The sequence below is a fragment of the Lissotriton vulgaris genome, chromosome 1_1, assembly GCF_964263255.1.
Source record: "Lissotriton vulgaris chromosome 1_1, aLisVul1.2, whole genome shotgun sequence".
NCBI classification, from domain to species: Eukaryota; Metazoa; Chordata; class Amphibia; order Caudata; family Salamandridae; genus Lissotriton; species Lissotriton vulgaris.
Window position 1 is genome coordinate 2,002,007,647 of NC_141685.1, and position 13,900 is coordinate 2,002,021,546.

The 13,900-nt window shown below is 42.8% G+C and overlaps 1 protein-coding gene across 2 annotated transcripts in view; it reads right to left on the reverse strand.

Annotated features, from left to right (window-relative positions):
- Positions 1–2,051: 2,051 nt before the first annotated feature.
- The window catches only part of PROSER2 (proline and serine rich 2), a 213,830-nt gene continuing 201,981 nt past the window's right edge, over positions 2,052–13,900 (reverse strand). For both annotated transcript variants that reach the window (XM_086919992.1, XM_086919998.1), the window contains one exon: positions 2,052–5,215. In XM_086919992.1, coding sequence (XP_086776118.1) covers positions 4,197–5,215 — 1,019 coding nt within the window. In that variant the 3' untranslated portion in view covers positions 2,052–4,196. The remainder of the gene's footprint in view (positions 5,216–13,900) is intronic.

A 13,900-nucleotide genomic window follows, 5' to 3' on the forward strand; every position in this document is an offset into this window, starting at 1 on the left:
GCTACGCACATTTTTAGCTCATCATTTTTTAATGTTTGTGCAGCTTTTGCCGCTGTGTCATTAGGCAGGACTTCCTCCTTCTGGCTGTTTCTTATGAGGGTGTGGCATTCAAGGGTGTGCTAGCGCTCTCGTTTAGGTTGGCGCAATCCCAGGACCGGTGAGCTTGATGGGTAGAAGTTGTGGCACTGCTTGACCCTCCAGTCCTCTCGCCACCACTCAGAGCACAATAATCAAGAGTAATCATAGCTTGGTAGTTCATACAAGCTGTTCATTTACGCTTGTGCCAAAATACAGAGGCACTGGCACTGCTTGTGGGCTCACTGTCTCCCGAAGTCCCCAGTGTGTGACTCTTGCGTATGTGGTTCAAATTCAAATTTCAAAGCTTTATTCGACAAATGTCATAAAAGCATTCTTCCTAACCCTAATACAATAAATACTACGATTAAAAATAATTCTAAAACACATATTAAACATTTTGACAGTCGAATATTATACATGAGAAGTACAATAAAAAAATTCAGTTTGTTTCTATAAATAGTTTCTTTTTAAAAACAATTCATACAATGCAATAGAATGATTGGATTAAGCAACACTATTTCATGATATATTTACATTTGACTTTAAAGTGTGTGTACGAATTGACCATGCCCAGGCAAGAAATTTAGCTACAGCAACTACAAATGGTGTGGAACAATCCGTTTCAAGTATTCTCAGGGCTGTCGATTGACTACGGGTGCCGATGTTTAGGCACACTGGCTTCAGCCATTTACGTCTAGGACTAACATATAATGGGCAGCAAAACAACAAATGGGAAATGTGCTCTATTTGATCCTTACAAAAATAGCAATGATCATCCATCTTACCATGTTCCAAAATCAGCTCGAAAATTAAGGCTTTGGGGAGATGCTACACATTTAGCTCATTAAAGTGAATTCAAGAGAATCTACTGATTGCAGAACATAGGAACGATACACACCCCATCCCTCTTATCTTCAGACTATCACCATACAGCCTTTTAGATGATATCTATACTCCTACTTTTTCTCTGGCTGCCACCTATCTGCTCTTCAAATGTGTTATCCCAGATCTGTTACTGCCCCTTGAAGCCCTAGTTCTGCACATCTAACTCGCTTTACTAGTTTTTCCAAGCCATCTATTCACTTGTTTGCATGGCAGCATACCTATACTGCAAAAATGTCCCCACCTTCCCAGGCTCTCTCTCTCCTCCTACTCCAAACAAGAGCAATCTCACCTCCTTTCACTCACTCATCCCCTCTATTACCCACTATCCTTTACTGATGCTGTGTTCTCGCGTTTTCCATGTGTCTTTTTGCATCAGCCATCTATTCCTCTTTTGTTTCAGCATTCCTCGAGGCTATATTCTTTTCACTCCTGTATCTTTCTTCACTCTCCGGAACTTTTAGTTTGCTGTAGGTTTTATAAGCCACAATGTTCTTCCCGGATCTCCCTTCTCCCACTGCCCATTGTCATTTTGCCCCGTTCCCCGGCCTTGCTGCCTCCTAATATTTTCCTGCGTCCATTTTTCAACATCTATCTTTCTGGTTCAACGGAGAATCTAAAGCTAGGGCACCATCATTATTGGATACCACAGCTGGAGGACCTTCTGTATGCAGTTTAAAAGCATGCTATAGCAAATCTATGTAAATGCTTTTTCAAATGTATGCACATTGATTTGTGTTCAAAATACCTTCCTTGTTTCCAGTTGTATGTAACATGTTATATTTGTATGTAACGAAAAAGAGAGCCTTAGCACTATATATGGGAAGAGAGTAAGTGAGGACAAAGGGTGCACATTAGGTTGTGTTTTCATCAGGAGCTCGTCCCCGCCTGAACCCCTCAAATTTACACTGGAATACACTGAAGCTCCTCTCCAGCAAGCACCCCCACGTCATCATCATCAAACTTGATAAACACATCTTGAATCCAAGACTGGTACTAGAATACCTACTGCGTGACCCAGAGCACTCACCCTCCACAACTGAGCTGTGCCCTACTGTAACTTTTATTAAGCACAACATATCACAAACATGTTTTTTAGTAAGGGGTTCTTTATTAGCAGCTATAATCTTGGCTTCACAGATTACATATGATATGGCTTTTGAGGTTAACATTTTAGTTGCAATTAAGATTTTGACCCATAAAACGTTCAGTAAAATAAATAGATATATTATGGACAGGAGAAAACAAATACACATTCCAGTAAATAAAACGTAGATAAGTCAGGATCATTTTCTTCATTTAACAAACTGCTTCATCGCCCGATAAACTACTTCATTATGGTATAAATAAACAAACAATACTCTCCTTTGAATGCTGGTTCAACACCAGTGACTGGTGTTAGAAATGACCATTTGAAAACTTAACTAAAACCTCGTCAATAGTAGTTTCCCTTTGAACTCTGGAGGAAACTTTAATCAAGGTTTCTTTTAATTAAAGCATGATTCCGGTCATTACAGTACTAAAATGATATCACATGTCCCAAACAGTTACATCCTTTATAAAATATTATGTATTCAAATGGGGGAAAAGTCCCTTAATAAGACAAATGGTCAAAAATTACAGTCAAGTAGGAAGAAAATTGTAACCAAAATGGCAAAAATAAATCAATTAATTTTTTAGAGATGTTCAAATCATAACACGTGGAACCACTTCCTCCTCTGCCACGTTGAAAGAAAGTAGCGCTAAATGGACACACCTGGAGAATTATGGCGCCATATGTTTATCTGCACACTCAGGAAATTGTTGTCTATGGTACGCATGTACCATTAAGGTTCAGTTACTTGAATCATCGGATAAGGAATGTAGGTATTTAAACCAGGACATCCGCTGTGGATTCAGTTATTCATTTGGTGACGTACATGCCCAAACATGAAAACACATACCAAACATGGTACAATGTATGTGGAATAAAAAAAATAGTCTCAAAACGAGATGAAACACTCGCGACAGAATGCCTAGGTAAAGGTATATGTTCATTGTAGTGGGCGCAGAGTGAAGGGACAAGCGAGGAGCCAGATATTTCTGGCCAGCAACATCCTCAATCCTGGCACGTTTTGGGGACCATTACAAAGCTTGTGAGGCATTGCTAATGAAACACTGCGCGCCCTGGGCTGGAAATATTTTACAATACGTCTAAACTTTGGCTTCACAATGAGTTTGTTCATGTTGTGCCACAATGCCTACATTCACATGCTGTCAGCTGAACTGGCACGTTGTACGCCAAGTGTTTACAGGGCCTGGCCCAACCCAGGACTGACTGAGCCAGGGAAGGTCACCGACAGAAACGCATCGGAGCAAATGTGGTCACGTGCTTCCGGGGCACACCTGAGAGACGCAACTCGCCTCCAAGTCATCACGTCACCAGATGTGTTACCAGGAGGAAACGATACACCGAACAGGGCTTTGGTGGAGATGGTGTAGGTGTGAAAGGCTAGTACACAAAAACAGAGGGCATGAATATATATATATATATATATATATATATATATATATATATATATATATATATATACACACACACACACAAAACTATAAGTAAATATAGTTAATACAAATCTGACAACTTTTTACCTCATTCCCCTTCTATCAATGCTGGCATTTCACCAGGGTTCTCCAGGCCATCACAGCACGTGCTACTAACTAGATTTTATATAAGGCAATAATACAACGTCTTCCTCTCTTGCCAGTGCATTAAGTAGTGTTCCAGACATCTGGCAATCGATTCCGGATACTCGTGCTTGTTCTCTGAGTCGTAAAGTACTGGGTTACTTAAAGAGCTACTTTCAGCCAAATTAAATCATCGATATGGTTTCGGTTGAAGGTGGTTTTTCACGAACCACGCCAGAGTACAGATTATAAACCCACGCAGGTCACTTTACGGGTTAAGTTAATAAAGTTTGCACCTACTGTGGGAAACTGTCTCTACACAAGGCTTCTCTGAGTGAAAGCCATACATTTCCTGTCTATCCTCCCTCGGATATGGTTGTCAGTCACGTAGCTAATGATGACTTTCCAGTGCGTGCTGAAGTCTGACAACTCCCTTGTGTGCAAGAGCACAACTGTCTTTTGTTGTTGAGATACGCCCGACACTTGTGAAGAATCCTACTCAACTGGTCTCGCGCGCCCAGAGGCGAGTCACCTGAGAGACCGCGGCATTCCTCCCAGCCACGTTACCATCACGCGCTCTTTTTCAATAGGCCCAGTTGACGTAGCGCTTCCTTCCTTGATTCCTCTGTTGCTCCCCGACCAGAAAACTGCACAGATATCCCTTGAGGCCTAAAGCCTGTCGGCCTGGGCAGTGAACAAGTTCTCTTGATCTCATTTTGAACGCGTGCCTGGCTGGAATCATGAATGCTATGCGAAGGGACTTTGCGAGTAAATTTATTTTCTGTAGGAGATGTTGCAGCGGGGATAGCAACCGTTTTGCCTATCGGAATGAACGGGCTTGGTTCACTGGTTAAAACCTTGTTGATATTGTCCAAGCCATTGGCAAGAGGTTTGGTAGGAGAGTAGTGCGGCTTGTGAGGGTTTGTGGCATGGTCCGTTTCGACCTCCGCGGGGGTCTCCTCCACTTGAACGGGTGTTTCTTTTATCAGCTGCAGCTTAATCAGGGCCTCGTACTTTGCTTGCTGGGATGCCGCGTCTCGGAAGGAGGCGCTCCGCTCGCGACCAATCATTTGGCTGTGACGCATCCGGTCCTCCACCTCCTCCACCGACAAACCTTCGGTGTGCAAGTTGGCCAGCACCTGCGCTCTGCGCTGGGATACGTTGACATTCGCCTTCGAAATGGTTTTGTTGTACTCCTTTCCCGCTTTGCTGATCACAATATTATTTGGATAGTGGGAGGCTTTGCCCAAGGGTGGCGAGGGGTATGAGAAGTAGTCTCTGTGGACGGGCGGCGGCGAAGTTGCTGCATCCCTGCGCCTTTCAACGGGTCTTTCCCCGTTGGGGGAGGTGGGTGAGAGGTTACCAGTGTCTGTTTTTTTCAAAATCTGTTCAGCAACGATGACTGGAGTAGGAACCCCTCCAAGGAGTTTTTGGCGGTCTCCTGGGTATTCATTGCTGTATAAGCCGCTGCTCCTTGCCGGCTCCATCGGAGACTGAGGAGGCGAGGCTGCCGGGGGACTGAACGTCACAAGCGGGGCTTCCTCTTGCACTGGTCCCGGCTCCTTCTCATTGCACCAAATCACGTTATCTAATAAAATATAACAAAACATTTTTTTAATTTCAGGAATAAATCCAAAGTCTTACTTCAATTATGATGCATTTAAATATTAAGCATAGAAAATCAGATACATTCAGCTGCTGCACCTGTTCTGCGCCTTCAGTTGACTCTCTAAGCGTTCATATTTAGCATTTTAAATGAAAATGCACTTATTAAATGGTGTGTAAAATCAATGTAACTCCGTTCCCACCTATGAGAGAAAATGTATGTACAGTGCTTTGAGTACCTGAATAGAGTTTAATTCGTATATTTTACTTTAAAGCATCATTAAAACAGAAGCAGCACCTTAAATCTCCTCCACCCACATCCCATTATCATGCCACTATAAACTATCCTCATTTGCTCAAGATTGAAACTTACTGGACATTAAGAGCTTCATCCTCAAACCTACGCCCTATCCTCCCAACTATCCATGAACATCTCCATGCGCTTTGACAATTGAGAGTAAAGTAATCTAGGGTAAAACCACGGTCAGTGTTCCAGTGAATTTATGGGCAGCATCCTTATTTTAAGTTTATCTTTTCAGGTCTGGCCATCGAGACAACTTTCTACTACGTAGACGGTCTTTTTGTCACTGTCTTCATTCATTGATCTGTTTATTGGTCAATCAGTGTGCTTGTATTACAACAGCATACAGCATGGGGCAATGATTCCGCCTGCTTTACCCATTGGCTTTGTTCACTTTGAGGGACTACACAAGACAAATATACATCGTTCACATCGACCTAAAAGTAGTTCAGTCAGTGACAAATCTGGTTTAAATTGTGTTTTTTTAAATCAACTTTAAATACCAGCTATTCATTTTGTTTGCATGCCTAGTGTCTAGTTAGATGGTGATTTATTTTCCTTCTCCACTTAAAAGTTGTTGTTCTAAAAATGTTTAATTGGCATTCTTGCTCCCTGTGATTTACATGCAATTCATTCTAGTCTTCTTCACAAATAATAATAATAATAATAATACAAATAATAATAGGATGCATGGCACAAGTAAAAGGCTTTTTGTTAAAAAAAATATAACAAATTCCTAGTAATGTTTTTTAATTTTCACTTTTTTTATTTAAAGGATAAAGGAGGCAGCACTTTTTCATTTTTTCTATTTATTTTTGTGACCCATGCTTACAATATATATAAAAGAAACGTTAACCACAACACCAGCTTTTCAAGGCCAGACCTTCTGGCTTTGCCAACGCAGGTTATAAACATGGTTTCAGAACGTCACTAAAACAGGATGAACGTGAGTACAACTAGAGACAACCTCCGTGGGCCACTGCCAGCTGATTCCTGAGCGGAGGCGAGGAACAGTGGTGCTGATATCTTTAATGCTTTGTAGGTCTCTGTTCCTCTCCAGACTGGTCCACCACCCAGATGGATGGACCCACAATACTCAGTTCAGATAGTAAACCAGAAAGTATTGCAGTTGCCTACCAACTCCGCTTCCTGGGAGACTGTGTTCCCACCATACAAGCCCACTGCTGCATGGTGAGAAGGGTCTCACCTTGGCCTTGACCACTAGAGGGAGAGCAGCAGCCATGTGGTAAGCAGCATCCAGCGCTCCCTCCTGGGGTAAGCATGAACCAGAAACCAAGATACCTCTCAAGGTGCTCTAGAGAGCACAGTCATTCATGTGCCACCAAGTCAAGTCCCTAGGCAATAACCTTTGAAATACTTTAACCAAAGCCCAACCTTTGACCGTATTGCCAAATAGGTTTTGAACCATCTCCAAACAGTGCAAAGTCTATGCAGAGTCAGGAGACAATTAGGTGTCATAAGTGATGGCCTGCTTTATTTTGGTAGGTCGACTCAGTTAAAATGCATGCTTTAAGGAAAAATAAAGGAAACTCAAAGGCAATATGGTAGGGACCTTGGGTGAATCTATTATTACTAAAGACAGTGGTCCCTAGACAATATCAGGTAGAAAACAACTAATCAACATATGCTAGATAGACAGTATGTTGTTTGTCCAGTTAAATTAGCTTTGTAAAAAGGGAATCAGTAACAAATACAAGTGGAACGCAACCTCCGTCCAACTCACGAACATGGACGAACGAAAAAAAATTGTGGAAGAGGTGGGGTTCAGGCAAGTGGGAGGCAGTCTGTATTCAATATAATTGGACTAACTTAATTTTCATAGCAGTACCGTTGTACACTGTTCTCCACAACATTTGGTTACATATGGTACAGTTAGTGTCGACGTTTCGATCCCTAGGGTGAAATACATGGGATCATCTTCAGGACAGTATAATTAAACATGCTTGCGTGCAAACAATATACATTCTGTTTGTCTAACCTTGGTATATTTAAGGTAAAATTACAAGTAAAGGAAGGAAAATGGCGGGGGGGGGGAGAGAATAAAAAGGGCACAAAGAACTGTATTACATGTGCAAGCTACAGGAGTATTGGCCGTCTAGGAAGACAAGTGAACAATTTTACCTGTTATAGTGCGTGTGAAAATTGCAGTGCCATGTGAAAAACCGAAAGTCGCTGTGAAGGCAACATATTTGCCATTAGAAATGATCAATGCGTCAGCATGCCGCGGGGAAGGTTGGCCGTTTAAAGAGATGACCAGGGGCAAAAGTGAAGGAGCGTGTGGCGATCGGTGGGAGAGGTGATGACCTGTACGGCAGTGTGTAAAACAAACGCGATGATAGAGGGTGTGGGGGTGGAGGTTGCCAGAAATGCAAGGTATTTACCAGGGGGCTCCTGGATTTCCACAATTTATGCGTTGACGGCGAGCAGGCGCAGTGATGAGTGAGTCCTGCATGTAAATTAGAAGTGAGTTAAAACCAAGTCAGAGGGTGTCTGTGGTGAGACCGGCATGAGGGCCAGCAAGTCTTACCAGATAAACGGCCTGTTAGAGAGAGGCCGGGAGCCGCTGAGGTTTGGAGAGGGCGGACATCCAGATCCTTCAAGGAGAAGAGTGGTGGGATAGGGACGTAAGAATAGTGAAGCCTTCGCTATTAGCAGTCACGGCGATGGACCTGTAGAGTAACAGTCGAATTATTGTAGCTGTTTTAATAGATGCACGGTTCGGTCTCAGCGCCAGGATACCCTTGGGGGTGACAGCTGCGCTTAATAAGCAATAAATACATACATTAGCAACAGAGGAAAAGGGGATGCAGGGCGGCTTCGGCGGTCCGACACTTACCGAGAAAATTGCTCACATGAGATCCTAGTTGTGCGGCTCTGGCAAGGCAGTCATGGCACAGTGAAAAAGTGAATGGCGGAAGCGGCTGTTAATCGCGGTGGCGGTCATGTGATACAGGTCAAGTGATTTGGGGGCATGTGATCGGAGTAGAAGGCATGTTGGAAAAGGAGGAAAAATAGAATGGCCATCTTGGAGTAGTATAAGTAGAAGGGGAGAGCCCATGTAACAAGTCAGTATACATGTGGTAAATCCCGAACAAGGCAATTGACAATTTTAATCAGAGAATGGAATGAGCGATTAAGGGAAGCTGTGATAAATACAGTTGTGATATGTACAAATTAGTGATTTTTGTTATAAATACAGTAGTGGTATATACAATGTATGTGATTCTTGAGGGCAGCAGAGGTTCAGATAAGGTTCACTATGTCAAGAGTTACAGTAATGAGGTCCAATCCTCCAGGCGGTTCAAACCGTTGCAAATACTATTGGTTCGGAGTATCCATTTTAATTCCTCTTTGTTCAGCAATTAAGAAATGTTAGCTCCCCTTGGGGGAGGTTTGATTGCGGTAATGATATTCCATGTGGAATATAATTTGTTCTGCCCAAGTGCCACAAAATGATTTAAGGAGTCATTGGGAGTTTTGCAGCGTATCCTGCTGCGATGTTGTCCGATCCGGAGTCTGACCTTCTGTGTTGTCTGTTCGACATATATTTTCATGCAGGGACAAAAGATGGCATAAATAACATTTGCAGTGTTACAATTGGTAAAATGTCTCCTTTCAAACTTTATTTTGTCATAGGTGAATTCTTTGCCTTCTATGGTGGTATCGCATGCAATACAATCCCTGCTTTTGGCATGGCCAGAGAGGCTTGGGAGACCCCATAGGTCATTAAGAGTGTCCTTGGAGACAGTGGATGGGAAGGCTGCCCTTACTAGATGGTCTCGAATGTTTTAGCTCTCTTAAAGGCAAACATGGGGCGTTCCATGTTTAGCACACCTGCATTAAAGACCTTCCAGTGCTTCAGGACACTTTTGCGTATGGCATTGGATGCAGGTGGAAAAGTAGTGACACACACCAGCCTATCCTGGGTTTTCTTGGGTTTAGGTTCCAGGAGAACGTCTTTGGGGCAGTGCTAAGCCCTTTTTAACTGGGCACCACATGGCCAAGAGCCCGACCAAAACGAATTGGTAAAGATGGTACATTATATGGGGAGAGGGCGACATCTGATCCATTGGATATATAATGGGATCAGCACCCACACTAGGATGCAACTAGATTCTCTGCGTGTTCTCTGGGTGGAGGAGATAGGCCGGGGAATTGACGGACAAAGAATGGGCGGTGATTCTGAACACCCCAGAAAGGTATCCCGGAACTCGAGTTTCAAGTTCATTCAAACTATGATACTGCTCGCGCCTATCTGACTCCGGAAAAGCTGGATAAAATGTTCCCCTAGACACAACATTCATGCTCAAGATGCCACGTCACGGGGGCGGGAATACTACATATGCTATGGACATGCCCCAAACTGCTAGACTATTGGATTAGGATTAGAGAGATTACAGGACTGGCGGCCCACCTCGTGTTGCAAGATACTGTGGAGGAATGCCTGCTAGGATTACACACATGCAGGTCTAAACACAAGGTACAATACCGATTCATCAACCTGGCGCTGCTCCTGGCTCTTAGGAATATCACGATGCGTTGGAAATCCAGCGAGCCTCCTGAGATACACAGATGGCACACGGAAATGTTAAAGTGGGGTAGTGCAGAGGGTGCGGCGCTGCGCAAAGAAGAGACACGAGGATTACGAAAAACGCCAATAGCATCAGAATGGGTGGCTATGTTAGAGGAATTCGGGTCTGAGGAGGTTGAAACGTTCATTTGAAGGTTGCCATATATGTGTATTCAATTTCACCAGTCGCCCATACCTTGTTATATAATGGAATGTAAAGTTGTGTTATGCCTACACATATAACTCTAGATGGTAACGGGGTGCACATGTATTGCTATTGATGATGCATTTGAAGTGTGACCACAGTTCTTTAGGGTGGTGGGGGGGAAATATATATATGGGGTGTTTTTTTTCTTTTTTCTTTTTTTCAAGGTTACGCGTTACAGAATACAGATATGTACTATGATGGTGAAAATGTAACATTGATTCTATATATGACATGTTGTAAACTTTATGAGACCATTCTACAAGGCCATAAACGGAAGTTAAAAATCAATAAAATATGTAAAAAAAAAAAAATCCATGTACAGGATAGCTAGGTTGGGAGCAAAAACTGCTCCCATGGAAGTACCCCGGACTTGGCCGTAGAATTGGTCATTAAAAAGGAAAAAGTTTTTTGTCAGGCAGATTTCCAGGAGTTGTAGTATGAATAATGTTGGTACAGCGCGTGGACGTGGGCGCCTATTTAGCACTCGTTCAATGACCAGCATGGTCTCTATTTAGAGTGACTCTACATCCAGCGTACACATTGTGCTGGATGTGGGGTCAAACGGGTATTCTTCAATCAGATTGATCATGGACATACTGTCTCTTATGTAGCACTCTGTCAAGGGAACAACATCTTTAATGAAATGATCAATGTACTGTCCTAACGGTTCCAAAATGGACCGGCACCCAGAGACAATAAGGCGGCCTAGTGGTGTTTCTAAGTTCTTGTGAATTTTGGGCAAGCAGTAGGTCACTGGTGTTCTGGGTGATTTAGTGTTGAGATACAAATTTTCCTTCTGCTGAGGAAACTGGACCCTAAGCCTTCATTTGTGATTTGTACAATAAGTTTTTGTATTTCTTTGGTAGGGTTGCAAGGAAGTGTGCAATAGTGATCAGTGTTCCTCAATTGTCTGTGGATCTCATTTTTATATTTATCTAAGTCTTGGATTAATATTCCGCCGCCCTTGTTGGCAGGTTTAATGACTAGCGACTGATTAGTCTTTAATGTGGATAGTGCTTTTTTCTCCAGTAATGAGATGTTATAGGGTAGGAAAGCCCTTTGTTTTTCTAGGTCTGTCAAATCATTGAGGACAAGTTTCTCAAAGGTGAGGATTTCACCCGGGATCATACCAGCAGTGGGGGAGAAATTGGGCGGTGGTCTGAACGGAGTGTTCGTATTTTTGGTGGGTGTGGGATTGAGGAGAAAGTAGCTATGTAGCTTCACTTTTCTGAAGAACCTTAAAAGTTCAGTTTGTGCATCAAAGAAATTTGGTCGGATGGTGGGCACAAATGAGAGGCCTTTACTGAGCAAAGATAATTCATCTACAGGAAGTTGGTGATCAGTGAGGTAAAAATGCATGGCAATGCTACGAGGTAAATGCCAGAAAAAATAAAATTTCTAAAAGTCATAACAAAATGGATACCCATCTCAGACCACAGAGGCTACGTAGCATAACATAACATAAAAGACTGTGGCTGGTACGGCTAAATGAGGAGATAACCAATCATTATGGTGGCTGCCATGACAGAGTGATTTTTTCTTCGGTCTAGCTAGAAAGTGTAGATGTCTGCATTACCTATTGTTTCCAGTTCTTTAAAGTATATCCAGAATGGGCTATGACAGAGTATTTTGCACGCTAGTGGGTGTTTGATCTACTGTTCCACCACTAATTAAGCGCTTGCATTGAAATGCACAAGGGACTATTGTACTTCTCAAAAGTACACTGAATCATCACACATTGTATTATTTATCTCATAAATGCATTGTATATATGCATTGCATACAGAAAGTAATCCAATCCATTTTTTTGTTTTCCGGTTCACTGCATCATGCTTTTTCTCCGATTTAGTCAGGGACCTTGTGAGAGTCATACACACGCACATACGAATCCAGCAGCTTAAGATAAAACAAGATTTGGCTTTATTGTGGTAAATATGGCAATACAGGCATGCCCAAATGCAGTTTGCATTCATTAGTACAATGCATGCTCAGCTTATAACCAATGAGTCATGCTTGCTCTATCCTTAGATGATTGGCACTGGAACCGCCCTTAGCTCCTGTGATTCAGAAACTGATGCAATCTGCAAACAGTTTATAGATGCTAAATGAGCGTCTATTAGAAATTAGTACTTCGAAGTAGTTTCTCTTTAACATGGTACAAGAGGGCGAACACTAGATATGAAGGATGAAAACTGGCTAACGGAGGAAGTGGAGGGATGAAAAGAAAAAGAATGTTAAAATCGTTGCAAAACAGAAGGTGGGGAGAACACTTCTTACCAGCTGACGTATACCGCCTCAAAGACAGACCTATACCCCTGGTTTTGTACACAAGTATCCTTTCTTCTACTGCTCTACTCCACAGCCCACCTTCACTAGCTCTGGTTGTGTCCTCTCACATCTCAATCAAACTACTGGAGAAACCCAAAGTACTAACTAACCAATAGGAGGAGTGATGCTTCTGTTGTTGAACAGGAGTCAGAATACTGGACGGTCGAAAGATGGGAATCAACAGTGCGAATTGGTGACCAGGTAAGCAGTGCTTAATTTGAATCAGTTACTAATTTTTGGGGACCAGCGCTTATTTTTCTTCATTAGACATTTACCAGCGGCAAGAGTGGGAAAAATACACTAAGGGGAAAGAAGGAGAAAGATTAAGACGGAAAAACAGTCACAAAGGAAGAAAGCAGGAACCTGTAAGAGTGAGATAAAGGGGCAGAGGGAGTGTCTGGTAGTTGATTAAAGAGGCCTGAGGTAAATTCGAGAATATGCAGCCTTGGTATTCGGAGCGCAGACATTCAATAGCACCGGCCGACAGCTTCTTAGCAGAGCTTTTCCACCAGCTCTCATTCTTTTACGAAGTAAGCAGTGCATGTAAGCAATTAAAGCAGAGGGTAACAAGACTCCCTTTGGTGAAAGCAATCGGGGTCCCAAAGTTTAAAGTAGGAAAATTATTATTATTATGTTTCTTATATAGCGCCTGAATCGACCCCCGAAGGGGTATCTCCGCGCTTGCCTTGGGAACCCGTCCTGGCTTTTCCCTGTGAGATAGCCCCTACAGGGCATCCCCAAGGTGAAAGCCAGGCATCCCGCCGCGGGGGGGCCGTTGTGGAGATTAAGCAAGCTTAATGCCCAGAGTTGCAGAGTGTGAACCCATGATTAGAGTGGGCACCGAAGCGAGAATTATCGAGTCCATGGACATTTGAGCTCAAGACCCTGCCGCGTCGGGAATTGAACCCTGGACCCGGGTCTGACCTCTGCTTCAGGGTCTGCCTGCTCTAACCAGTGAGCCACACTTCTCCACTTGCAGCAGAAATTGCTTCAAACTGCAAGAAAAGAAACAATAAGACACTAAACCTGCAGTAGATATTACCAGAAACTGCAAGAAAAGAAATACATGTAGCCAAAATTTAGAATGTAAAATTAATGAAAAAAGTTTCATGACAACAAAATTACCATCAGCAATCAAAAATACATTTAGGTCGTGTTTTAGCGTGAACGAGCATTTTCTTCTCAAAATGTACATACACAATTGAAATGTTCCTAGGTTCAACTAACAAGCCACTGAGGA